Genomic DNA, 25,943 nt, shown 5'->3' with positions numbered 1-25,943 from the left:
GGTCGACGTTTCAAGTTATGTATCTTGAAATTTCAAGATCCTGAAAAGTAACTTGAAAGTTAAACTTACCAACTCAAAATTTCATGTCTTGATTTCTCTGCTTTTACTGAGCAGTAACCTTAAAAATCAAGATACTCAGTAGTACTATTCAATTTTTGAAATATCTAAACTGAACTGTTAAAATTTTGACATACCTTTTACCTGGCGATTACTTCTGCATTATTAGTATTACTATTATTATTTTTACCTGAAGGAAACAAGCTTCCATACATAGTTACTATAATATAAATCAGTGCATTATTTATTTGAAGTTTAAAGGCCCGGTGCTTGAAAATGTTGACGTTTGCTGCTGGATAAGTCGTATGGAAGTGAGGGTCTGCGTCTACTAACAACACTAGTTTGGGACTGTAATTACTTTCTGCTATTTGAAGAAAAAATAATGCCTGATGTTAGCTGATCTGTTCATTCTCCAGATTATAAATTGCCAAATGTCATTTCCAAACTACTGAAGCAGAGTTACCTTTCTAACTGAGGATATCTTTGCCCTTCCAGCATTCGCAAAACCATTATTGAGCTTTTGTTAAATTTTCATTGAGTTTATACTGTGATAACCACTGTTGCTGTTTTATCGCCCAGCCCTAAGGTGGATTTGTGGTTAAGAATTTGGCATTATAGACAATCAGTTCATTTTCAAAATGATCCCTTTAGCTGTACGTTGAAAGAGGAGCTAAATGAAGGGGTGAGAGGGATGGGCGGATGGGTCGGTTGGAGTGGGGGTGAAATCACGACACTATTTTGTGTTCCTGAACTGTATTACCCGCTGCACAAACAAACACAAATAAAAGGGCTAACGTCACCCCTGGACCAGCCTATCCAAACGAACCCATAACAGGACAGCTATTGATCCTGATAGCATGTATATGTTTTCTTTTTCATGTAAAGATTGATAATACTTAATAATCTTGTACATATTCTTTTTTTCTTTTTAATATCAAGCAACCTCATAAGCAAATCAAACCTCAGCGGCTCATAACGGAACTGTAGGCCAGCAGCAGTCAGCCATTTACTCGAGATATTGAACAACCACAACTGAGCTGACTTGTAGCTGCCGTTAAGTGGCACTAACAACTTCCAAAACTACTACTACTATTAATACTATTAGTAATATTAGCATGGACTGTCGTAACACAATCAAGAGAGAAAGGGAGTCAGTTTCCTCCATTTTGTAATGTTTATATTTTTGTCAATACATCAAATCATTTGGGCCTCACAAACGTTTAATGAAATGTAGAAAGCTAAAGTACGATAAAAATGTAAAATTTCCCTTTTTGAGCTGTTAATGAATAAAAATTAAATATTAGTTTATTTCAAAGCAGAGCGAGTCCCAATACAGCATTCATTCCTCCGTTATTTTCAGCAGCTAACATCTCATCTAAAGCTGTGAAAACTAAAAATTATACATTTGCATTTAGATGATTTTGATTTGGAAAATACGAAGATAATCAAAAGCTTTTGAAAATGTTTGGCTTTTCCTCTTGTTTTAGTGCCTTAGCAGTTATGTTGTTGCTCAAAATTGAAAAAAACCTATTAAAGCTTGTAAGCTAGTGGCTAACAATAATCCATCATGCTAGCTAGCTTACTAGCTTATTTATTTTTAGCTTAGTCAGCATCGATTGATTAACGCATTTGAATCATGTTTAATAAATGTAAAAAACAAACAAACAAACTATGGAGCAGATTATGGAAGAAACTAGCTAAAAGTTAGCTAAAATGCTAACACCCAGATAGCGTCGTCTAAATGGTTTGTCAGCGGCTTAAATCGGCTTAAAATTTTCCATAATTGAAGCATTTCCTCAGAGTTTAATAGAATGTATCAGCATTTCCATAGATTTACTTTTTTATTTATTTATTTTTTTGCAACTTTCCCACTCTAGTCAAAGCGAGTAAAGTTAACCATGATGCTAATCACAGTTGAGTTAATAAGTTTCGTGGCCGGGAGGAAATCCTCCCTTTCTCTCTGAACTGTTTCCTGTTTTGTTAGCTCCCTCTGTGCTCCCTCTGGATTACGTGTGTGTGCGCGCACGGCCATATGAATACTGGACTTCCATTCGAATGCACGTGGACTGTTTTTAAATGTATTTATTTGGAGCCCAGGCGAGTGTGTCTGTGTGTGTGTGTGTGTGTTTAGTTTCTACAATGACTTGAGAAGAAGCCATGTATTAAGAATATCACATTTATGCTGCAGAACTGTTTTGAGAAACTGATGGTTTGTGTCGTGGACTAACCGGCTCACCATAGGTGCAGCGGGCCGGGGTGCGAATCGGACTAGCAATAAGAATCCCTCTGAATCCAAAAAGCTTTATGTAGATCTCCTGTATATGAGTTGAGAACAGATTGTTTGGGTCTATTGGTTTTATTGTGTTGTTAGTTTTTGTTATTTTTTTCTCTATGATATATAAATGCGTATAAAACTGTGAAAATCCATTGTGTTCAGTTAAAGGGTGACTTTTAGGTTAGGATTTTGGTTTTTTTGCATGTTAATCTAATTTGTTCAATTATGGATGATTTCTCTTTTCTCATCACTTCTTGTGCTACACACACACATATATATATGAAATTATATATAACCTCGCTCTCAGGGTCTTTCACGAATCCATATTCAAAATGCTTCATGTTCTTATTTCCTGAGTTGCAACTTGTCCTGATTACGTTGTCTCTCTTTTTTTTTTTTTTTTTAAATAATGATTCAGAACTGTCAATCACTACATTTAGCACTTGACTGTGAACTCGTCAAAAACAAATGTGTGGTTGGATTAAAAGACCCCCTCCCCTCCTTCCACACACAGATATTTGGTTGAAGTCCTCCTCTGGTTCGGTTTCGCCCTCCTGTGTAACGTTGCGTCCCGGTCAGAGGTCAAAGGGAACGTCAGAGAGGAGATTTCTAAACACACTCGCACAAATGCTGGACCTCAATCAGAAAGCATTAAGACACAATCGTCTGAAAAACGTTGATTTCTTTTCCTCTGTGGTGGTTTCCCTCGTCTGTCCTCTCAAACATGACAGTGTTTCACAAAGTCAAGAGATGTAAACCTGTTCTGTATTCAACCCAATAAGAGAAAGCAATAAAGAATATATCAAGGAAAGGTGTGTGAATCAAAGACCGTCCACGGCGTGGTCTTTTTTTCTTTTTTGTGTGTTTAAATGACAGTTTTGGGAGGCAAATGTTATGTAAAAACAAGAAATTCCAGTCAAGTTATTGGAGAAAATATCTGATCTTATTCAGTTCATTTTTACATTACATTGTGTTCTTTAACGCTGTAGAAGTATTTTTGCGGGATAGGAGGGTTTCTATCAGACTCCTAAAGTTTTATTTGTCGTCTGATACAGTGGTCCCCAACCCCCGGGCCTCGGACCGGTTCCGGGCCTCGGACCGGTTCGGTTCCGGGCCTCGGACCAGTTCCGGGCCGCGAAAGTTGAGGCTCAGGTGTAAAATGTATAGTTTTCAGGGTTTTTATCGGTTTCATCGTTAACTCGGTTTTCCTGGGTCTTTTCACGTGTGTTATGAATAAATCTTTTTTTCGGTACCGGTACTAGTTTTATTTTGTTGTATTTATCCGCGACACCTTAAAGGCCGGTCCGTGAAAATATTGTCGGGCATAAACCGGTCCGTGGCGCAAAAAAGGTTGGAGACCGCTGGTCTGATAGACAAAAATATACTTGTGTTGAGTAAAAGTACAGCAGAGGACGGTAAAGTTGGTACTCTTCTCAGAGTCCCTGTAGAAGCACGTTTTGCCATGAATCTATGGATTTATCTGGGTGATTACACTGAAGTGTCAATCTGAATGATTAGAGATCAATAACTTTAACATCTGAATCTGGCATGTACAGAATCATCGACCAAACCTGATGAAACAAACTTTTCTTTAAAGCTTCCTTGCACATGCAGTCACACCTTAGGCGAAGGTCTCGACCACATTTCTTTGCCTGGGAAATGGAAGGAGCCGTTTCCTGAAACATGAAGGTACAGCATGAGACAAACACGGAGTAAATAAACTTCTCAAGAAGTCAGCAGTCTGAACTCTCCGAGGCAGCTTTCTTTCAGGAGCAGCTCTCCAGCCTTAAAGGACATTCAAAGCTTTTCTTTAGCTTTCAGCTGTCTGTCGATGACGCCACACTGCTTCAGTCACGCTGAGGTTTGGGTTACTGCACGCTACAGTCCGATGGTGCTTTGTTCATAATGCCATCAAATTTTAACGAGATGTCCAGACTAAACCCAAACTCTCCTTCATACACGTCGATGGTTCGAGCCAAACATTTGAAATTATCGCCCATCAGACTTGTTAAAAATGTTCTGGTACAAGAACAAAATGGAAACCGGGATGCTGTGAGATCCTGGTGCTGACAGGTGTAGCTCAGGCAGAGCAGCTCTGCTGGTTGGAGGGTTGGTGGTTCGATTCCAGGCTGCAGTCATGAACCCAAAGCTGCTGAACGTTAGATAACTGAGGTGTGTATGAGAACATTAACTGACACAGGACTGGTTTTCAGTTAAAGCTTTATTAGCTGCACACAGACGTGTTGGAGTTCATGACATTAAAACGTGTTCATACACAATAATTCATCTTTATCTTACAGAATATACACCGCACATTCACCCCACAAACACACAGCGGTGCAGGCTCTGGCCCCGCCCACAACAGGTGATAGAGTTTCACCTGAGCTGCTTTCACTGAGAACACAAACTAACCTGGAATCATTCACAGGTCAGGATCACCTGTGCAGGTAAACCCGACCGCATGAAGGTGTTAGAGCCGCAGAGGAGGAAGCATTCAGACGACACAATGATTTTAGCAAAAACAATCATAAATTAACACATCCACATTTAAGGTGGAGCAGCAGTAACACCACCTTCTCTTAATCCTGGGGCGGTATGCTAGGATGCTAGCATGATTTGCGATGATTTGCGTCCCGTCGGGTCGTCTCCTCGCTGAGGAGACCGGGCTCACACGGTGGAGGGCTTCATCAACGCCTGCTCCCCAAACAGCTGCTTGAAGTGAGCCACGTGCTCCTCGCAGTGCTCACCTGGGTTGAAGGCGGGGCTTCCCCTGAGTCGCTGGTTTCTCTGCTGGAACGACCTAAACACCGTGTAGAACAGCATCTGGTCTCCGGTCTGCTGCGCCGCGTCCAGGAACTTCCGCGCAGACGCGTTGTCGTGGCCACCTGCGCCGGGAGAAACACGTCAGGGCGAGTTTGCGTTAAACACATTCGCGTGTGTGATGATGAACGCACCAACGCTGCGGATGAATCTGAGCGCGCCCAGAACCTGCTGCTTCGACAGCAGAACCTCGATGATCTCGTCATTGGCCGTGGACAGACGCTGTGAACGCAAACAGGAAGTTTACAGCGATGAACCAATAAAATGACCACGTGAAGCTTCTTTGTTTGTACCTTCAGCATGTCCAGGGACAGCTGGTGTGCGGGCGGGTAGGTGCTCTCCAGAGACAGCAGCAAACACGCCTGAGAGGACAATTCGACAGTGAGACACTGAAACGATGACGTAACGAGCACGGCGAGCGGCGTCGAGCGAGGTGCAGACTCGCGTTTCAGGACGAGCTGCTGGTTTGAACTCACCAGAGGTTTGGAGTCGCTGAGCACGTGGTACTGCAGGAACTGGTGCAGCATGTAGAACAGGTTGTGCTGCACCAGCGTCTTGATCACCAGCTCGTACAGGTAATGCTGGAAAAAACCATCACAGGTGTTACCAGGACGACTCACGACCCCGCCTGCTCGCGCGGCGCTGCTCAGTTACCTGGACGGTGATCTGGAACTGGTTGAGAGAGCGGATGTACTCCATCAGCACGGCGATGACGAACTTGTGGGACACGCCCTGCGGGACGCACAGAGCAGGAAGTTGATCACATCGCCTGGTTTGAAAACGTTTGGGTGGAAACTCACAGGGGCCCGTGCGGCGTACCTTCCTCTCCGTAAACGAGGACAGGACGTGCGTGTACATGTCCGACTGGTCGATGACGGCCTGAGTTCTGACCGGACGCTTCTGGGCGGCGCTTCCTCGGCTCGGTCCGGACTCCATCGCCTGCAAACGGGGAAAAAAACCCTGTTAGAAATCAGATCAGGTGACTTTAGGGAGCAGGAAGCTCCGTGGGCGCCTCACCTGAGTGTAGCTCTGCTCCGCCTCCAGGTAATCTTTGTACACCTGGTTGAGTTTGTCGAACACGGTCGCCACAACAGGAAGACTTCCCTTCTCGCCGACCTCCAGAACTGCAACACAGACAGAAGAGTGGGACTCGTGGCACAGCTCGCCGTTCAGAGGAAATAAAAGCGTGAATGTGCGAACTACAGGTCGAGCTGTTGCCTCAGATTGTGCCTGGTGTTACTGGTTTCACTGGTTTTACATCCCCTCAGTCCTGGCTCAGCTTATTTGATGTTTAAGACATTTTTAACGGAGCATCAAAGCAGAAACGTCGACCCAGAGGAGCAGCTCCTAACCAGAGCGCCGTCTTATCATCAGCTTTGATCTCTGATCAGAGTCTAAAGACGAGCGGCGGTTAGATACGCACTCTGCGAGCAGACCGACAGGATGACCATCTTGCACTCTCTGCGCCGTAACAGGAAGTCCATCAGTTTGCCTTTGTCCTGCAGCAGGTTGACCGTGGGCGGCAGCTTCACCTGCAGGTACCACAGGTAACCTGGAACAGCAGAGATGATGCTTTTAGTCAGTTTAACTTCACAGAATTATTGTTTGACTGCGAGAAGATGAAATGTCTCTGATGTTGGGCTCCGATAAAACAGGATTTTAGAGGTTTTATGTTGTGAAACAGGATTTTCCATCATGAAACCTGTTTTCAGGTCGGCTCTGCTGCAGGAGACGCCTGCACTGTGAACTTAAACCCTGGATTCACCCTGAACGTAGCTATTAAGTGTACTTTCTCCATTGTGCGCTTGCGTTTGCTCACCTTCGCTGGCGCTGATGATGATGTCCGGCTGGAAGACGCTCCAGGAGGAGGAGTCTGGAGTGACGCTGAGGAAAAGAAAGGCCTGAGACTGACAGCGAATCAAACGTTTACTGTGAGGAAAGGATACAGAGCTGACACGGCACCGGAGGCTGCGAAGGAACGGCCGCCGGCCCTGCAGGGAAGACGAGAGGACGTGAAGAAGAAGCACAGCAGAGCTCAGCAGAGCTTCATGACTAACTAACAGCATCGTCGATAAACAGCAGAGGTCCTGAGTCAGAGCCAACCTCACGCTCCATGCTTCTGATCCAAGCTCTCGATGCTTCAGTTCTGTTTCTCAGCTACTTAAAGACGCAGGTTCGATTCTGAGTTCCTCTCACAGGTGCCTGTAACTCCTCTGCTGTTAATCACATATTTCCTGTTCAACTAATTCATTTCATCTGTTTAAAGCTGAACGTTCGATCACATCGTGCCTTCGTCGGTAGGTTTCGTGCGTACCTGCCAGCGGGATCCTGTAGGGGTGGATGGACCGGGCCGGCAGGACGGGCTGGTGGATGTTCAGGGCGCAGTCGGGCTCCTTCAGCTTGATGTCGAAGATCAGCGACGTCTGAATCACAGAGCATGAAGCCGGTTTAATAAAAACACCTGAGATCGTCGGCGCCACCGACGCCTCAGAGGAAGGACGGCGCTCTAACCTGCGAGCTCTGGTGATGGACCACCACCAGGTTGTCGACGATGTTCAGAGCGAACTTGCCCGTCGTGTTCAGCTTCAGCACGTGACTCTTCTTACAGGAACCTTCCCTGAACCACACAGAGGGAACGCCTCAATTTAAATCATCGACGCGCGTTAAAGCTCAAGTCCACCAATCAGCGGACGCCGCGGCGCGTTTACCTGGACAGGTGGTACAGCACCACCTCTGCACTGGGACTGTTGGCCGTCCTCGAGTGATGCTTCAGGTACATCACGTACAGCTGACCGTAGCTGCAAACACACACACAGTTAAGTCATTGTTTGTTTTTAAGTGGAGCAAAAACAAAAGAAAACCCAGCCTGGGAATTACATGGTTGCCATGGCGATGTCTCTCTCCGACAGGCTGAGTTTGGCGGGTTTGGGGACAACCGGCAGCTCGATCTCAAACTTGGACATCTTGGACATGGTGCCGTTCTGGAACAGCAAGACAACGTTTATTCACATCAGCTGACCTCGACTGCAGGTGAAGCCACGCCCACTCTATAAACGATCCACTCAGGATGCTCAATGAAGCCGCCGTGGATGTGCTGCTGCTCTAAACCGACCAATCAACACACTGAAATCAAAATGACGACCTTTGTGTTGCTATAGCGACGTGAGTATCCGCCTCACCCTGAAGGCGAAGGGCTGCAGGACGTTCCCCTGCACGGTGGTGGACAGCAGGATGACGGCGGTTTCGGGGCAGTACTGGTACCAGTTCACGTTGATGCTCTGACTCTTCAGCAGCTTCAGGCTGCGCTTGTCTGGAAACACCTGAGCACAGGAGGTCATGACATCACAGCTAAACAGGTAACACTCAGGTGAGCCTGAGGCGCAGACACAAAAACACAACCAAAGTGCCAGGCATCAAACTGATGTCACTTCCTGTTTCTCCTTGTAGAACGCACACATGTGGAGATGAGACGTTTCACTGAATTGTTCCTTTGAACGCTCCAATCAGAGGACATTATATGAAGTTTTGTGTCACATGACCACGCAGAGCCAAACTCTGTGGGCGAGCTGTTCGGGTTACCTGGTAAAACTCGATTCCCTGGTCGGTTATGAAGACGACCTCGTTCCAGTTGGTCCAACAGAAACCTAAGATGTTGGCGTTCTTCGTCTGCGGAGCGACACAAACATCGTGAGCCCAGTTTACCCGTCAGCAGACGGCGTGCAAACAGCAGGAAGTGCAGCGTACCTTACACTCCTGACTGAACTCTGTGTGCGGGTAGTCGGGGATGAAGTTGATGAAATCCTGTGAACACAAACACAACGTGCGTCCGGATCAGAAACATTCAAAACAGAAACGTCACATTTGAAACGATCCCTAACCAAGCGTGCACGACCTGCATGTCCGGAAGGAAAAAATAACAAACATTTACAATAAAAACTGAACAAAATCTGTAAATTTAACATTTACAAATAAAAAGGTTTGTATCATAAATTCTCCACTAGAGGCGAAATAAGACAGCAGCCCCGCCGCTCCTCTGTGCCTAATAAGACCTGAGTGTCCCTGAACTCACCACAGACTTGGAGGTTCTCTGCACAGCCAGGATCTTGTTACCGATGGAAAACTTGATGCATTTTACTTCTCCTTTATCGTCCATCCTGACGAGTCAAACACACAGTTTACATAAGCATTCCCGTTTTACTGATCTAAACACTGCCAGTGAACGCATCGCTCCAGTTTCGGCCTCTCCAGTTAACCCTCAGAGTCACTCTGACCTCTGACCTGAAGGCTTTAAAGACCCGCAGCATGAAGCCGAGAGTTTCAGTATCTGGGACAAATTATTCAACATCCAGAGTGTCGTCAGGCATTGGGGAGAGAACCTGAACCCACTTTAAATGGAACTTGCACACATAAAGGGGGCGGGGGGTTTGTGTGGGTTTGAGTTGAAGAACACCCAAAGCACACCCAGCTGCCCCGGGTGTGTTACGCCTTCATCAGCATCTCCAGGCCCGGCTTCAACCACCAAGAATAACCAAGAGCCAGAGCTGTAAAGGTTCACCCTCATGTGGCGACAGGTACAAATAAAGATAAAAACACGGATGTGCTTCATCTTTAAATCCTGGCTGAGCGCACGAACCTGAAGGCGACGCTGCTCTTGTCATCAGGACCTTTAACCACCACCCCGGTGGCTCCACCTGAACGCACTGCGAACACCTGGAGAAAGAAAACAGCAGAGATGTAGGACAGCTGCACACAGGTGTGTTTAAGACCCAAATCACTCCGCACGTAAACACCAGAGCGGTTTAAGTCAGAGCACTGTGTGACTCTGAGCAACTTTTATTGACATAAGATCCCTCAAAGATGCCGAAGAAGAGGCCACACCTGTAAAGACGAGCCAAACAAAATAAAGCATGTTTTCGGAGAATGTCACGTCAGCTGATCGTGGTTCAGATTAATCCCAGTTTAACAACAGCTGACTGTGAGTGAGTGTCCTCTGGTTTACTTCTTATTTTTCATAGTTTAATTTAAGCCAGTTAACATTCTAAATAAAATAATCAATTATTAAATATTTGTTTTAAATAAACTCCACTGTCACATGTTACCGTAAATGTTCCAGTTTTTAACTTATTCATTTAAATTCGCGGCAGAAGTTTTGCTAGCCGTTAGCCGTTAGCTCACCTGCTTGTTAGCCTCGTCGAAGAAGACGTTGTTGACGCTCGACGCATGTTCGAACTGCACGGGGTTCTCGCTCAGCTCCAGGTAATGCTCCTCGGCCATCCTTCGCACCGGGCCGCCGCTTTATTTCGCAGTTTTCCGCTCGGTTCTGCCTCCAGACTCCGGGCTCTGATCGCGGAAGAAGAGCGAAGCAACCGGCCAGAGACACGACTTCCACTTCGGCCTTCACAATAAAAGCAGGAGTTTTATTGTTATATGTTTTTTCTTTCTTCTTCTTCTTTTACATTTCCCCCTGAATCCTCTATTAACTGAGGCTCTATATAAAACGGGGGTGGCTTCCAGCAGTGGCGTTGGTGCGGGAGTTGAGCTACTGCCTCTTGCAGGTCACTGCACAGTCAACAATACTGGTGCTAATTATTTTTACTGTATCATTTTATATGTTAGGAGATATTTTTATTCTCCTTCATCTTTTTTCAGTTGCTCCCTGTAAGAGTGACCACAGCAAATCATCAGCCTCAGTGTCACTCCTCTTTCTCTGCATCAGTGAACATTCTAAATAAAATAATCAATTATTAAATATTTGTTTTAAATAAACTCCACTGTCACATTTTACCGTAAATGAAGTGATGGGTGAAGATGGATGCAGCTGACATGGAACACCAGCAGGAATATTTGACCATTTCCCAAACAAGATCTTGTGTTTGAGCAGGAATCATAATCAGATAAAAAGGAAAGCTCCCATTGAACTCCTGTTTATGAGAGATGTGATCAACTGATCAGGTCGTTTATGTTTCGTCATACTTTTAATGTTCACTACAGGACCAGTCCTGCTTTAGGACACAGTTAATGTGGATGTTCTTAATTTATTAGCATCCCTCCAAAGTCAAAGGGCAAAAAAAAAAACTTTTATTCTGAAGGCCATCAGTTTACGCAGGAAGTCCCCCTCACACAAAGTCATGTGACAGATCATGTGCTGTAAGTGTTTACTTCCCCTGGAGCTCCTGAGCTCTGACAGCGTGACAGATCAGGATTATGTTCTTACAAAATAAAAGCCAACAAGAAGAATTTTCCATGTTTGTGTTTTATTCTGAAGTTGCACCATGAGACCAACATCCTGTTCAAAACCCGACATTACTGTTGAAGCTAGACAGCAGCACACCTGCTCTCCTCTACTGTAAACATTAAAATCTGACTTCTTTTATTTTTTAAACATTCACCAGGATGATGATGGATCTGAAATCATCTGTTCATAACGTTTCATTCTCACGCTTTAACTTCCTGCTTCGACCCTCCATGACTCCTGAACACACGGGAGCTTTAATGTTTTTACTAGAAGAAAAATTTATTCATTTGATTTTACAAGAGTGAAATTTCAGCTGATTTCTACTTTTTTCTAAAGTTTGAGGGTAAACCTGTTTCCTGCAGCGTGATCATACGAGCGCCTCAGTGACGGCGTTTCCCCCTGAAGTCGGGTTTTAATCTACGAAGCGTTTACAAAAACACACACCGCGAGCAGCGTGGGACAATCTTAGCGGGAAGACCCGAGCCTCTGATCGTCTGACGCTCTGACTTTAACGTCCAATGCGGTTAAACGTTAAACCCCGCCCCCTCACTCTTCCCGTTTACAGGAAGCAGCGAGTAGGGTGGTGGGTTGGAGGTGCCGAGGCGTCGTCCTCGTCCTCCATTCATCTCTTTTTCGGATTTGTTTGTCTAAAAACATGGCGGGATCATGAAGAATCTGCGAGCTGTGCGGGCGTTAGTCATCGGCGTCGGGCTCTAAAGGGGGGTCGCCGTCCTCCGAGGTCACCGGGAAGGTTTTCTTGCCTCGTTTCTGGATGTGGTCTTCGTTCCTCTTCTCCAGCGCCACGATCTGTGGAGAGAGACGCCGCGTGATACAACCCTGACAACAGGAGGTCGTCAACCTGAAACCATCTCCCTTACCTCTGCCATGAACTCGGCCTCGTCCTCGGCGCCCACGGGGATGTTCAGGCCGGTCACGGCGTTGAAAAGCTCGTAGGTGCTCATGGCCTCGCTCACGCCTCTCTTCTGGAAGAACTGGAGCGACAAACGAGTTCAAACTCAGATAAAAACGAGTGAAATCGTGAATCGGGTTAAATTTCCTGCGTCCAGCAGCGAGGAGTCGGGTTACCGTGGAAACGTTCCTGCAGTCTCTGAAGAGGAACTCCAGACCGTGGGGGTGGGTGGGCTCCACGGACTGACTCACGTCGATCAGCCACACCTGCAACGAGAGCGAGGGCGACTGATGACATCACAGAGAGACAAAGAGGGAGGAGCACAGGTGAGAGTGGGGGCGCCGTACCTTCCCTTCGTGCCACAGCATGTTGTATTCGCTGAGGTCGGCGTGGACCAGATTACACTCCTGATACAGCTGCTGCATCACCTGCACGGGAAGACGGCGAGAAGCTGTCAGACGTCTGAATTGAATCCTGACAGAGACGACTTCCTGTTTGCGTACGTACGTGGAGGACTTGGTAGTAGGCCTTCTTCAGGTCCTCTGAGTTCAGCATGGCGTCTTTCAGTTTGGGGGCGGGGACGTGGTCTTTGCCGATGAACGACATCACCAGGATGTGTTTCTTCAGCAGGACCACCTCGGGACACGGGATCTCGGCCTTCTTCATCCTGAAAGCACACAGCCGGGGTTTAGGTCACGGAGCGGCCCCCGCCGCCCCCCCGTGGACTCCACCCACCTGGCCAGGTTGTGCATCTCCTTCTCGGCCCACAGACGGATGATCTTGCGCGGGTTCAGTTTGCTGAAGCGGTCCTTGAAGCGGTAGTCGTCTTTGATGTAGCGGTCTCTGTTCCTGAACTCGTTCAGCGTCGTTTTAAACACCTTCAGCACCACCTCGTCAGGGACGGGCTGCTCCTCCAGGCTACACACACACACACACACACACACACACACAGACACACACACACACACACACACACACACACACACAGACACACACACACACACACACACAGACACACACACACACACACACACACACACACACAGACACACAGACACACACACACACACACGCACACACACACACAGACACACACACACACACACACACACACACACACAGACACACAGACACACACACACACACACGCACACACACACACAGACACACAGACACACACACACACAGACACACAGACACACACACACACACACACACAGACACAGACACACACACACACACAGACACACACGCACACACACACACACACACACACGCACACACACACACGCACACACACACACAGACACACACGCACACGCACACACAGACACACACGCACACGCACACACAGACACACACACAGACACACACGCACACGCACACGCACACACAGACACACACGCACACGCACACAGACACACAGACACACGCACACACAGACACACACGCACACGCACACACAGACACACACACGCACACAGACACACAGACACACGCACACAGACACACAGACACACACACACACACGCACACAGACACACACACACACACACACAGACACACACACACACACACACACACGCACACACACACACACACAGTAAATCACCACGTCTACGGGCAGGTGTGCGTTTCCCGTCTCAAAGTATTTGTGACCTGGCGCTCACCTCCCTCCGTTGGCGTGGAAGACCACAGACTCCTTCCCGGTGCTGATGCAGCCGTTGATGTTTTCCAGCACGCCGGCGTTCACCATCTTGTACATCAGCAGGCGAGTGCGAGGGTCCACGGCTTGCTCCTGAGGAGAGAGGAGGAGGAGTCAGAGAGCTTCACCTTCAGCATCCTGCAGCGGGCGGAGGGCGTTTCCGTACGTACGGCGGTGGAGTGCTCCTTCTTCTCGTGCAGCCTGGCGCTGCGTCTCTGCTCGCTGTAGCAGTGCCGCTTCAGGGAGTTGAACACCTGATTGGACAGCTTCAGGTCCATCCCCAGACCGTCACCGACGTGGACCTCCGGGGCGAACTGGACGAGGGAGAAGAGCACGCAATGAAAACGGCGGTCTGTTCTCTTTCAGGTGTTTGTTTTATAGAAAACAATCTACAAATCAGATACTTAAGCAAAGCGCGCTCGGCCATCTTACGTTGTCCATGCGCGCCGTGTTCTTGCGGCCGCAGGTGACTTCGTCATGTTTGGTGGTGATGTTCTTCCCCTTCCCCGTGAAGCCTTTCCTCGGCGTGGTCTGAGGTTTGTCTGAAACGTCACACACACACACAGCGACTGATGAGTCAGGCCGCCGTTTCTGTTATTTTGCCCGCCCCTGCTGGCGTCCTGCTGGCGTCCTACCGGCTCTGTAGGGGTCGTGTCTCGTGTCCTGCCAGTCGACCTCGTCCTCGGAGCTGTCGCTGTCGTCGTACGGATGGACCATGCGGTAGTTCTCGAAGGAGATGGACACTAAAACAGAAACGTGTCACACTTTGAATTCAACTTTATTAACCGCCGTTTACAGACACGCCAACCGTGGCGCCTTCAGAACTTCACGTAAGCTTTCCGAATCACCTTTGCTGTCCCCGTTGAACTTCTTCTCCTCGCGCCGCAGCTGGTCGTCGAACTCGCGGTCGAACTGCATCTGCAGCATCTGGGCGAGCATCAGGTCGCTGGCGGTGTCGTTGGCGTCGTCGGGCAGCAGCTCGGCTGCAGGACTGACAGACAGACGCGTTACTGAAACCTTTAAAGCTCTTGGATTTACTGACGAGAGGAACTTTTGACGTTAACAGGACGGAAACTTTTAGAAGCTTAAACGGGAACTCTTACTCGGAGAGCGCCGGGAAGACGGCGTTCTCCTCGTCCAGCTGCTTCGCCAGCTGTTCACTCATCACCTCAGAGAGAGAGCAGGCTGGAGCCGCCGGGGCCGCCGAACCCCACGGGCTCTGACAATGACAACAAGTAGACACATGATTACTCCTCCTCACATGAGTAATCAGAGTACTTGGATCATGTTACTGAGGTTACGATGATTCTTTGATTTTCACAATAACAAACAAACAGTTTTAGACTAATTCACTGTTTATATTTAATGTCACATATGTTTAAATGTATATTTATTGTTTTTACAAACTTTGTTTTATACATTTTATTATTTTATTTATGTTTATGTGAGGTTTGATTTTTTTGCATCATATACATATATTATTTTAGTTTCTATATTATTTTCTGGAATCTTTGTTATTGATTATTTGGTCAAAAAATAGTCCAAAAATCCCCCAAAATGTCCTGATTTACTCTACGGACGTCCCCCAAACTCCAAATATCTTAATGACAAAAACGATCTGAGTCTCTGAGAACTGCAAATATATTTTTCTCCTGACAAATTATCAGAAAGAAAAACAGAAGATAAGAAAAATCTGTCATCATAAAACTTTTTTCTTGATTATCAGCTAATAAAAGTCAAAAACTGGTGAAGTTAGTCAGAGCTTGTTTTACCCAATGAGCTGAAGTCTAAACTGAGTCGAGATTTTAGTGTTTTTTAAATGTTCATTTTTCACAGATGTTTCTTATTTCAGTGAGTCTGCCTTCAGTCGCTCGTGTTTGCTCTGCGTTATTATAAAGCTGCTCAGTAAACAGGTGAGTCAGGAGCTACAGGTGGGGCGTGACATCACTGACAGTGGGTGAGTCACCAGGCACAGAAACGAGAGAGGAACATGTTCAGACATGTCTGAAGTACAGCTGGTTGTTATTTACAGTCTGGGGCAGGAGTGTTAAACATAAGGCCCGGAGTCCACAAATGGCCCGACAGAGGCTCCACTCTGGTCCACCGGACTTTGGAAAATATGGAGGGCAGAAATTTTGGACTTTTAACTGTATTTCCTGAAGTTTCACCGTTTTCCTCACTGACTCAGACCCCCCCTCCCCTCCCTCATGAGCAGTGACTACAGCACAGTAATTATGTTATAGACAGATAACTACACTTCCTGTTTCTCAGTCTGTTTTACTTACAGTAAAACAAACACTTTGTTTCTGATTACAGGACAGCCTCCACAGCTCCCTTTGTGACGTCACTATGTTATAGTTGAAGCTGACGAAGGAAAACTGAGATGTTACAGCTGAAACTCTCCGGACTCAATGTGAAGCTAAACCTTTGGCTCATGAAACGTTTCCGGGATAAACAGGTGGAATCTGGAGGTGTGTCATCACAGAGGCTGTCCCGGCCCGGTCCAGTCCGGGTCAAACCGGCCAGCCTGTGGTCTGAGCTGAAGCATCGGTGAGCTCATCTCCTGCTTTAACCACCAGCTGACAGGCTGTTATCTAAAATAACACCCGGTGCCGCCCGGGTTATCTGCAACCCGAGCCTTTAAAGGAAACAGCCGCCATGGTGGCACTGGGAGCGGCTAACAGCAGCCGCGGCCGCTCCCTGAAGTCTAACCGATAACCGCGGCAGGAGAGCCGGGCAGAGGAGGGACCTACCTTCGGTGTCTGCGCTGTGACTCCTGATTGATCCATGATAATGACGACGATGATGATTATAGATCGATTCTCTCCGCGGAGGGTGAATGATGGCTAGCTGCTGAGCTAACGTTAGCTTTGAAACTTCCAGAAAGTAAGGTGAATAAAAAGCTTCACGCGCTGTGACACCTGAGCCAAACTGTGCTGGACACTTCCGGAACCGCGACAGAAATAATTTACGAGCCGGAAACAGAAGATTTTTTTAATAAACCAACGGCTGTAAGAAGGCAGAAGAGACCGCACAGAGGAGCTTCACAGAACAGTTGACCCTTAGCACGACAGGAAGAACGTCACTGTTCAACTAAGACTACTGCCCGCCTTCATAATAAAAGCCCTCCCACTTTTAGATTAATACGTTTCCAGAACTAAAATCTTCTGAAATCCAAATTTCTGCATCTTTAATGTCAATATTTAGTTGTTTCTTCCATTCCATTGATTTAAAATCGCCTGGAGGTCAAAAAGTCACAAAATCTGAAAAAATACGTATGAGCATCAATTTATTTAAAAAGTAACACAAATCAAGCTTCTTTCCATTAATGTATTATTTTCTCCATATATTCTACTTTTAATATGTTATTTTCTTTTTCATTCTTTCATTTATTATATGATAATAAAATAAAAGACAAATAAATGATTTAGCCTCGCCAGAAATTTAACCACCGTTTACCATCACCTTGCAGATATCACATCCAACCCAGTAATCCTGTCCCAGGCAAACTGGGTAAACTGGTAGACGTGTGCCCGGAGCAGACCCGGGACACCCTGGACAGATTCCCTCTCTCAGCTGGGCTGGAAACGCATCAGTGCCCCCCTGAATGAACCGCGTATTAAAAAGAAATCAGTAAAAAGACGATTAAAGGTGAAACTTTTTAGAATATAATAAAAAAAAAATGTTAACAATCAAGCAGCTAAATCAGTTACAATGATTATTAATATTTATATTGAACATTATATATTAGCACGTGTGTGGTGTGAAAGGTGAAATTTTCGATGTGAAATCAAATAAAAAATGACGTATTTGAAAGCTTCATCATCTCTGCGCGTTCCGCATGCGCGTTCAGCCTGTGCGGCTGCGCGCACGACCTACAATCTGTCCAGGTTGACTCGCGAACGCGCTTCGCTGTCACAGGTGTGTAAAGTCACGCGGTGTTTACATTAACAAAACCGGAAGCCGTCCAAGTGGGACTTAAAAATAAAAGCATAAAAAGAAAATAAATCAGAAAATTGGATAAAATAATCGTTTTTATTTGTTGCAGGAAAGATAATTGTTTGATTGATTGATTGAATCTTTATTTTGAACATGTTGAAAAAGTACAACAACATTTTAGAATTTTTAGAAAACAGTTTTAGAATATTGTCAGGAAGCAGGTCATTTATTGCTTTATATATAATGTGTGCAGTGAGAAAATGAACCAGATCTGTGAATGTTAGAGTTGTTGATTTTAAGAATAGTGGATTTGTATGATCTCTGTGACCAGTTTTATGGATTATCCTTATGGCCCTTTTTTGTAATAGAAAAATTGATGATAGCGAACAAGTAAACCTCTGCACAGTAATGCAAATACGGTGCAATCAGGGGACAATAACGTGGAGTGATTTGTGGTCCAGAATGTGTTTTACTCAAGATTGAGACACTTCTTGAAATTCTGTTATGTATATGATTTATATGAGACTTCCAGTTTAATTTATCATCTACAATCACACCAAGAATCTTAAGAACTCTTTCAATTTCCACACCATCTATATGAATCTGCACTTGTACATTTCTAAGGGAATTCCCAAATAAGACTATTTTAGTTTTACTTAGATTTAGCGATATTTTGTCTCTGTTAAACCATTTATTAAAATTTTGTACATTTCTGAAGTAACTGTATCCAGCAGCTGCTTTAGTTTCCCCCAGAACAAAAAATATTTGTGTTGCCTGCAAATAATAATACTCATTTTGATATATCAGATGCTGTAATATAGTTGTTTAGAGCAGCACTGAAGCCCTCATGTAAGTAATTCCACCTTTGAAGAATTTGAAGCCAGTATGGGGCTTAAACCCATGATGCGCTAACCAGCTGAGCTAATTGGCAAACAAAACAAACGGCTCAATGAAGCACCTTTCCTCCACAATCAGAGAAAAGAAGGTTCAAGCCGTGAAGCTGGTGTCATCAGAAACAACATGCTAAGCTAAGCTGACTGCCCAAAGCACGGGTCCTCTTCAGCTAATTCCTCTGGACCCGAAAATAGCAGAAACTGCAGTTCCTGTGATGTCCACCAGAGGCTGCAGCGATGAGCCAAACACCAAAGACTGGCGTGTTAAAATGTGACACTGAGGACTCAGTCAGTCCACATGATGCACACAATGACCAGTCTGGCCTAACCTAATACTCTGACGTTGAGAGTGAGGGGGCGGGGCCAGATTAGAGGGTTCACAGATGAAGGTCATCAGCGCAGGTTTGAAACGCGTCACTTCACGGTCAGTGAGTTTTATTTTGAAAGTGCTGACCGGAAGCGGTGCTGTTCATGAGTGAGGAATGACAGTGTGGGAGCATCCTGACGTCTTCTGTCGGAGCACAAAGTGGAAACGCACCTCCTCCTCCTCCTCCTCTTCCTCCTCATGATGCACGAGCACGCGCTCCATCCTCTCAGAGCCGTTTGATTTCATGTCGGTTTGTTTCCGGTTGGGCTCTAACGGAGATCTCTTTTGTCCGATGGCCTCCTCCTCCTCCTCCGTCCTCAGCATCAGCACCACCGCCGGAGGGCCGTCGGGCCAGTCAGGACGGCCGGGATTGAACCAGCAGCAGCTCTGCCGGAAGCTCTGTGAGTAATTCCCTTTAAAATGCGGGTGAGCGCGTCCTCTGGGATGTTTCAGGTTTCCACCTGCAGCCCGAGCACGCGGAGGGTCACTTTGAGCCTGAGCACGAGCCTCAAACATCAGGAAACTGCTGCAGATGTGCCAGATGTTCCAGTAGCCTCTGGCAGCTCCTGGCTTCACGTTAGGACCACAGACTGCGCGCCTGACGCGATTAATGCCGCGGCAGATGGAGACAGCTGGGTGGAGAGGGGGTGGAGGGTCTACGGGTCATCTGCAGGCAGCAACCCCCCCGTGAAATTAGAAATAAAGAAAAGAAGGAAACAGGGCGCAAAATAGGAAACATTGAGAAAAAGAAGAAAATTAAGACGATAAAAAAAATACAGAAAACCAAACTGTAATAAAAATAATAATAAAAATAATTTTTACAAAAATGTGGAGACAAAGAAACTGCATGAAATAAAATAAAAATCTAAAAATATGTCGAGATAAAGACGCTACAATAAAAATAAGAATGAAAAAAATAAAATAAAAAAATAAAAACTTGTAATAAATAAATAAAAACTGCACTTTAAGGAACTGAGTCTGAGGTAATAATAATAATAATAAAGCATGAAATTCAAAATAGAAGCTAAATATGCCAAAAGAATCAAGAAAATGTAAAAAATTAATCAGAAACATATTTTGTAAAAATATTAAAAAATCATCAAGACAAAGAATTATCAGATAATAACAATAATAATAATAATAATAATAATAATAATAATAATAATAAATTCTGCAGTACAGACAAATGAGCCCATAAAATAATGAATGAAAGCTGAAATATTTCCAATAAAATGGTGACATTGGAATTTCTCTGATATAAAACTCTTGATTATTTCAGTTTTTTAAAGGCTCGTCTGCAGTGAACAAACAGGAAGTTCATGTTTGATGTGTAATTTAAAAAAGGAGCTCTCCTACGGCAGCGAACTGTGGGGGTGTGTGGGCTGGTCAAACACTTATCTGTGGGTAAGCTCACTGCAGCCCACAGTAAACCCACATTTATCCGGTAAGACCTGAAACTTGAGCCGTGATCTCACAGAGTGAGGCAGTGAAGGGTGTTTTCTTATTGACTTCTGTAGCACCGCAAGTCTCTCTGCACCCAGCAGTCGCCATCTGCTGGCCACCAGAAGAAATGCAGCCTGACTTTGTAGCTCTGTGCGTCCATGTGTTTGGTACCATTTTCACTACGTTTGAGCTCTAGTTTAGACGTAGTGAAGCCTCCACCGCCTGTGTGTAGGAGGTGGTGGAGGAACAAGCCCTCGGTTGTGTGCAGAACTCTGATCTTCAGTGACTTTCATGTCCTCTCCATCTGTCCCCTCTCCCAGGCTGAGGAGGCCCGACTGACCTGTCCATCTTTACCGAGTGCAGAACAGCAGGACCTTTCGTCGCAAGTGGCTTCGCCATGACAGAGCAGAGATTCAGCGACATGACCGGATGAAACCTGAAAGAACCACGATGGAGAGCAGGAGGAGGCGGGATGTCGACAGGAAGGAGAATTAGGACGGAAACAGCAGCAAAATCCAAAAGCTGGTGTTTTCTTCTTCTGCCCAAAGGTTAGAGGACTTTCTGGACTTTGAGGACTTTCAGCTTTCAGCCGACGATGTAAAAGAAGACAGCGGTGATGATTGTCCCTCTATAAGCTGCAGATTGTGCAACATACACACGATTGTCTCACAGGAAAGGATCAAAGAGTTCCTCGTCCTTTAGCTGAAATCTGACATCACGCGTCACAAACGCACAGCAAACACGATTGTGTTACTGATACAAAGGGCACACGAACATCCTGCAGGTGTTACTCTTTAAAACTGGACTGAAGGAAGTGCTCTGCACCTTGTCAGAGGGTGGGCAAACCATTTAGGGCATCGGGAGTAGATCCAGAGGGAGACGCCATGATGTCTCACCTGCACGCCGGCCTGAGCTCGGAGACGACGGAGAAAGCTCGACTGGAGCTGAACGAGAACCCGGACACTCTGCACCAGGACATCCAGCAGGTACACGGCTGCACCACACAGCTGAGGTCTGCAGAGTCAGACGAACCTCAGGCGATGCTGTATCTGCAAACTTCCAGCACACTCCTCCATCAGTCACACAGGCGTAGAGACCAGCTGGTGACCCCCAGCAACCACTGGTTGCTAGGGAAGAGTTTTCCCCAACCAGCTCCAAGTAGATGCACGAGGTTTCTCTGTTCTCGCTGCACTAAACTAAATTTACTCTTTACTAAAAAAGAGTAAATTTCACATTCTTTTCAATCTAGTCGCAGGGTAAGGTAAAGGTAAACTGCATTGTTCTAAATCACAGGTGTCAAACTCCAGGCCTCGAGGGCCGGTGTCCTGCAGGTTTTAGGTGTGTCCTTGATCCAACACAGCTGATTTAAATGGACAAAAGACCTCCTCAACATGTCCTGAAGTTCTCCAGAAACCTGGTAATGAGCTAATCATTTGATTCAGGTGTGTTGACCCAGGGTGAGATCTAAAACCTGCAGGACACCGGCCCTCGAGGCCTGGAGTTCGACACCCTCGTTCTAAATACTAGAGAAAAGATCTGAGATATTCCACAGAGAGTGTCCACTTGTGGATACATTTTGCAGAACTACCCTTCACTGTGAGTGAGATCTTCTGCACCCTTGAGAACGTCTGGACAGCATTTAGGCATTTTGATGCAGATGGAGGAGATTTCCAAAGAAGTCAAATACAGCGTTTAGCAAGAAGGGAACAAAAAGACAAGATCTCAGTTTGCTGGGAGTCATTTAAGAGGGTCTTTGGAACTCCAAATATGGCAATCAGAGGGTCTTTGGAACTCCAAATATGGCAATCAGAGGGTCTTTGGAACTCCAAATATGGCAATCAGAGGGTCTTTGGAACTCCAAATATGGCAATCAGAGAGTCTTTGGAACTCCAAATATGGCAATCAGAGGGTCTTTGGAACTCCAAATATGGCAATCAGAGGGTCTTTGGAACTCCAAATATGGCAATCAGAGGGTCTTTGGAACTCCAAATATGGCAATCAGAGGGTCTTTGGAACTCCAAATATGGAGGGTCTTCTTGGATCTGAATTCCAAAAACCCTGAAAGTACGGAAAAGAAATCAAAATGTGTTCAAACTTGGACAGAAGAAAAACACACGGCTGAGGTTGCAAGAGGAGGTGTGACATCGGTTCATTGGTCTATAATGGAAGAAAATGTTAGATAAACGGGAGAAATGGACTGTGTTCATTACTTTAAACTGTACAAGCTGCAGCACATGGTGAACTTGAACGCATGATGAGATTCACTTTATCCCACCACGATTCAAACAGTTCAACATCTAATTTTGTCCTGATTTTACCTGATGAATCAGATTAGAGGAAATGTAAATGTTTCTAAGGTCAAGACGTTTTATGAGGACGTCAAATTTATGACTGAAGTTTGAAACTTTGTGACCAAAAATAAGTCAAAGAATGAATGAAATTAATATAATTCACTGACATAAACAAACGTCCTTTAAGTCATGTGATCAGTGTCTCTGCTGCCTGTTATTGACGAGTAACGAGTTTTATTAAACCAGTCTGACTTCCTGTCTGTCCGTTAAAGGTTCGGGACATGATCGTGACGAGGCCGGACATCGGGTTCCTGCGGACGGACGACGACTTCATCCTTCGCTTCCTCCGAGCCAGAAAGTTCGACCAGATGGAAACCTTCAGGCTGCTGGCCCAGTACTTCCAGTTCAGACAGCAGAACCTCGACATGTTCCAGAGCTTCAAGGTCCGATTCTGTGTTTTCAACAACGAGCCATCAGCTGTGTGTTTCAGGAGTGTCTGCTGTGTGTCCCTGACCTGGGGAATCTGTGTCCTTTGGTTTGGATGCGTTGGTGCTGTTCATATTCCGTGTTGCATCCTTCCCACATCTCTGACGGTCACTCCTCATGTCCACAGAAATATTCACTCGCTGATGAGCAGAGAGACGCGTTCTTGGTCTTATTCCTGCAAGTCTGCAGCAGCTGCTCCTCACTCCGTAACTTTAACAAAGAATAAGGGAGCCGATTCCCAGCATGTGGGGGCTGCTTTGGTCTGTGATGTGATGGGAATGTTGCTGAAGTGAAACACCGACGCTTGGCTGCTCTAACACGTGCGCTTGTTTGTTGTCAGGTGGATGACCCGGGCATTAAGCGAGCGCTGATGGACGGATTCCCGGGTGTGCTGGAGACTCCGGATCAGCACGGTCGGAAAATCCTCATCCTGTTTGCTTCCAACTGGGACCAGAGCAGGTGAAACACACACACACACACACACACACACACACACACACACACACACACACACATATTGCTGGAACAACAGTGTGTCACAGCAGAGCTGATTTGAAACAGTAACTGTGTCAATAACGAGTTTAACGTGATTCCTGATCGTCACAGTGTCGTGATTCATTTCACAGGATGTGATGTTTAATTCCTGAGTGCTTCCCTCTGACCTGGGCTGGTTTTTGTTTCCTGTGAAACTCGAGGATTTTGTCTCGTTCATTTTCAAAAAGATCAACACCTTTTAAAACATTCCTGAAACCTGTGCTGGTTTTCTCCCAGTTTATTGGTCCAACAATTCCTTAAATTCAGCAGGAAGTTACATCCTCCTACTTGCAGGTTAACAGGAGAAACCACCTGCCTCCACGTTGCTGGAACACCTTCATTTAAACCACAGGTGTCGAACTCCAGGCCTCGAGGGTCGGTGTCCCTGCAGGTCTTAGACGTGTCCAACACAGCTGATTTAAAGGCTAAATGACTCCTCAACATGTCCTGAAGTTCTCCAGAAACCTGGTAATGAACTAATCCTTTGATTCAGGTGTGTTGACCCACGGTGAGATCTAAAACCTGCAGGACACCGGCCCTCGAGGCCTGGAGTTCAACACCCTGATTTAAACTCTTCACTGAAAGCCAAAAACAAGCGTCTATCCCGTCTGTGCACCGTGATAATGACGCTGCAGCTATCAAGGAGAAGCTCGTTGGATTGAAGACAAACTATGGTAGCACGCGATAAAGCAAATACACTGTTTTTAGATTCTGTCAAATTACTGTTAAACTTTTTAGTCATCTGTTTTTATTAACCTTCTAGGACCTCGTCCACATATGTGGACGTCACATTTTGGGTTATTTAGACCAAAATACTCAATTTTGCTCTACAAGGGCCTGATATCCACTTACGAGGACGTTATACTGCTACTGTTCAATTTTAAACAAATATCCTCACGTGGCTCTGATTTTTGTTAAAGACAAAAATAAGGTAAATAAATAAATAAATCTGGTAATTGTTTGTTTTTACATTCATCAGGCCCCAATCAGCCCAAATATCAAAGAGAAATTAAAAATGCTGCTGTGGAAGAGTTCAGGTCTTAGGAGGTTAAACCTGCAGGGTTTTGCATTTCAAACACATTTGGAAAAACAGCGACCTGTAGAAAAGCTTTTGAGAGCAATTGAAGCAACCACCAATGAGAGAGCACCGTGCTGTTGACATGTGACTTGGTAGCGAGTAGCCGTCAGGTACAAAGTGACGGACAGCGCCGTTGAGTTGCAGCACTGCATTAAATATTCATTACATCGATTTGTATAAATCACCTGATGTTGAATGTTGGACCTTCGGTGCATCGTGAAGGGCTCTGCAGGATGAGGTAAAGATCTGACCGTGCTCAGCACGCCGGCGCCGAAACTGAATCTAAATGAAAATCCTTCGTCTGCACAGCTTCACACTGACCGTCAAACCTGACAGAAGCTGATCAAAGTTTTGTTTCGAAGGTGCAAACACAATGAAAAAAGCTCATGTTTGCAGCCTCTCTCTCCAGGTAGACTGTTTTGGTTTTCAAAATAAAAGCAGTGACTGTAAATCTTGGCTTCAAAGCGAGGCCCAGACTCGCCGTGATGGACGTGCGCGCCCACACACACTCAGCCGTCACCGCATTGATCCAAAACACAAAGAGGCGAATCATGAGTCACTGCTCCGACTAAAACAGGAGCTGTGGTTAAAGGCCGTCACGCTCGCCGCAGCCATCGATCAGCTGCTGATTAACGCCCACACCTCCCTCTGACAGGAACTCCTTCACTGACATCCTGCGGGCCATCCTGCTCTCTCTGGAGGTCCTGATAGAAAACCCGGAGCTCCAGATCAACGGCTTCATCCTCATCATCGACTGGAGCAACTTCTCCTTCAAACAGGCCTCCAAGCTCACGCCCAACATCCTCAAACTGGCCATCGAAGGCCTCCAGGTAGCCCCGCCCACATCCTCTTCTCTGTCTGCGAGGTTCACGTTGAAGACGATGTGAAACGACCTCTGCTCTCCTTTCCT

The 25,943-nt window shown here is 45.9% G+C and overlaps 3 protein-coding genes across 3 annotated transcripts in view; 1 reads left to right on the top strand and 2 right to left on the bottom strand.

Moving 5' to 3' along the window:
• Positions 1-971: 971 nt before the first annotated feature.
• On the bottom strand, positions 972-10,560 carry rmc1 (regulator of MON1-CCZ1). Its single transcript, XM_085171716.1, has 20 exons — positions 10,328-10,560; positions 9,786-9,862; positions 9,222-9,306; positions 8,897-8,953; positions 8,732-8,818; positions 8,332-8,472; positions 8,030-8,133; positions 7,861-7,950; positions 7,664-7,769; positions 7,467-7,575; positions 7,099-7,143; positions 6,972-7,025; positions 6,576-6,704; positions 6,170-6,276; positions 5,972-6,091; positions 5,807-5,884; positions 5,629-5,733; positions 5,446-5,514; positions 5,287-5,374; positions 972-5,217 (listed from the first exon to the last, which is right to left on the bottom strand). Exons 1-20 carry the CDS (start codon positions 10,424-10,426, stop codon positions 5,000-5,002), a joined length of 1,968 nt encoding a protein of 655 aa, XP_085027842.1. The 5' UTR covers positions 10,427-10,560; the 3' UTR covers positions 972-4,999.
• Positions 10,561-11,389: 829 nt separating this feature from the next.
• Positions 11,390-17,095, bottom strand: riok3 (RIO kinase 3 (yeast)). The gene is made up of 13 exons (XM_085171757.1): positions 16,756-17,095; positions 15,106-15,221; positions 14,851-14,993; positions 14,638-14,745; positions 14,435-14,544; positions 14,173-14,316; positions 13,968-14,095; positions 13,033-13,215; positions 12,805-12,964; positions 12,645-12,725; positions 12,474-12,563; positions 12,266-12,379; positions 11,390-12,194 (listed from the first exon to the last, which is right to left on the bottom strand). Exons 1-13 carry the CDS (start codon positions 16,789-16,791, stop codon positions 12,081-12,083), a joined length of 1,527 nt encoding a protein of 508 aa, XP_085027883.1. The 5' UTR covers positions 16,792-17,095; the 3' UTR covers positions 11,390-12,080.
• Positions 17,096-19,173: 2,078 nt separating this feature from the next.
• The window catches only part of LOC146511929 (clavesin-1-like), an 11,005-nt gene continuing 4,235 nt past the window's right edge, over positions 19,174-25,943 (top strand). Inside the window, exons 1-5 of the mRNA XM_085171808.1 lie at positions 19,174-19,602; positions 20,965-21,630; positions 23,208-23,378; positions 23,762-23,880; positions 25,689-25,863. Of these exons, the coding sequence (XP_085027934.1) occupies positions 21,529-21,630; positions 23,208-23,378; positions 23,762-23,880; positions 25,689-25,863 (567 nt within the window). The 5' untranslated portion in view covers positions 19,174-19,602; positions 20,965-21,528. The remainder of the gene's footprint in view (positions 19,603-20,964; positions 21,631-23,207; positions 23,379-23,761; positions 23,881-25,688; positions 25,864-25,943) is intronic.

The sequence above is a fragment of the Neolamprologus multifasciatus genome, chromosome 9, assembly GCF_963576455.1.
Source record: "Neolamprologus multifasciatus chromosome 9, fNeoMul1.2, whole genome shotgun sequence".
Classification (NCBI taxonomy): domain Eukaryota; kingdom Metazoa; phylum Chordata; class Actinopteri; order Cichliformes; family Cichlidae; genus Neolamprologus; species Neolamprologus multifasciatus.
Note: the sequence above shows the minus strand (reverse complement) of the source record. Positions and strands in the feature narration are given on the sequence as shown.

Excerpts from the sequence above, each read along its gene's own strand:
- rmc1 (XM_085171716.1), bottom strand. The coding sequence starts at position 10,426 with ATGGCCGAGGAGCATTACCTGGAGCTGAGCGAGAACCCCGTGCAGTTC. Across the intron at positions 8,819-8,896 it reads AGTTCAGTCAGGAGTGTAAG|ACGAAGAACGCCAACATCTT; the intron begins GTACGCTGCACT and ends GTCGCTCCGCAG. Across the intron at positions 7,576-7,663 it reads TCCATCACCAGAGCTCGCAG|ACGTCGCTGATCTTCGACAT; the intron begins GTTAGAGCGCCG and ends TCTGTGATTCAG.
- riok3 (XM_085171757.1), bottom strand. The coding sequence starts at position 16,791 with ATGGATCAATCAGGAGTCACAGCGCAGACACCGAAG. Across the intron at positions 14,994-15,105 it reads GTCTTCCCGGCGCTCTCCGA|TCCTGCAGCCGAGCTGCTGC; the intron begins GTAAGAGTTCCC and ends TCTGTCTGTCAG. Across the intron at positions 13,216-13,967 it reads TTCCACGCCAACGGAGGGAG|CCTGGAGGAGCAGCCCGTCC; the intron begins GTGAGCGCCAGG and ends GTGTGTGTGTAG.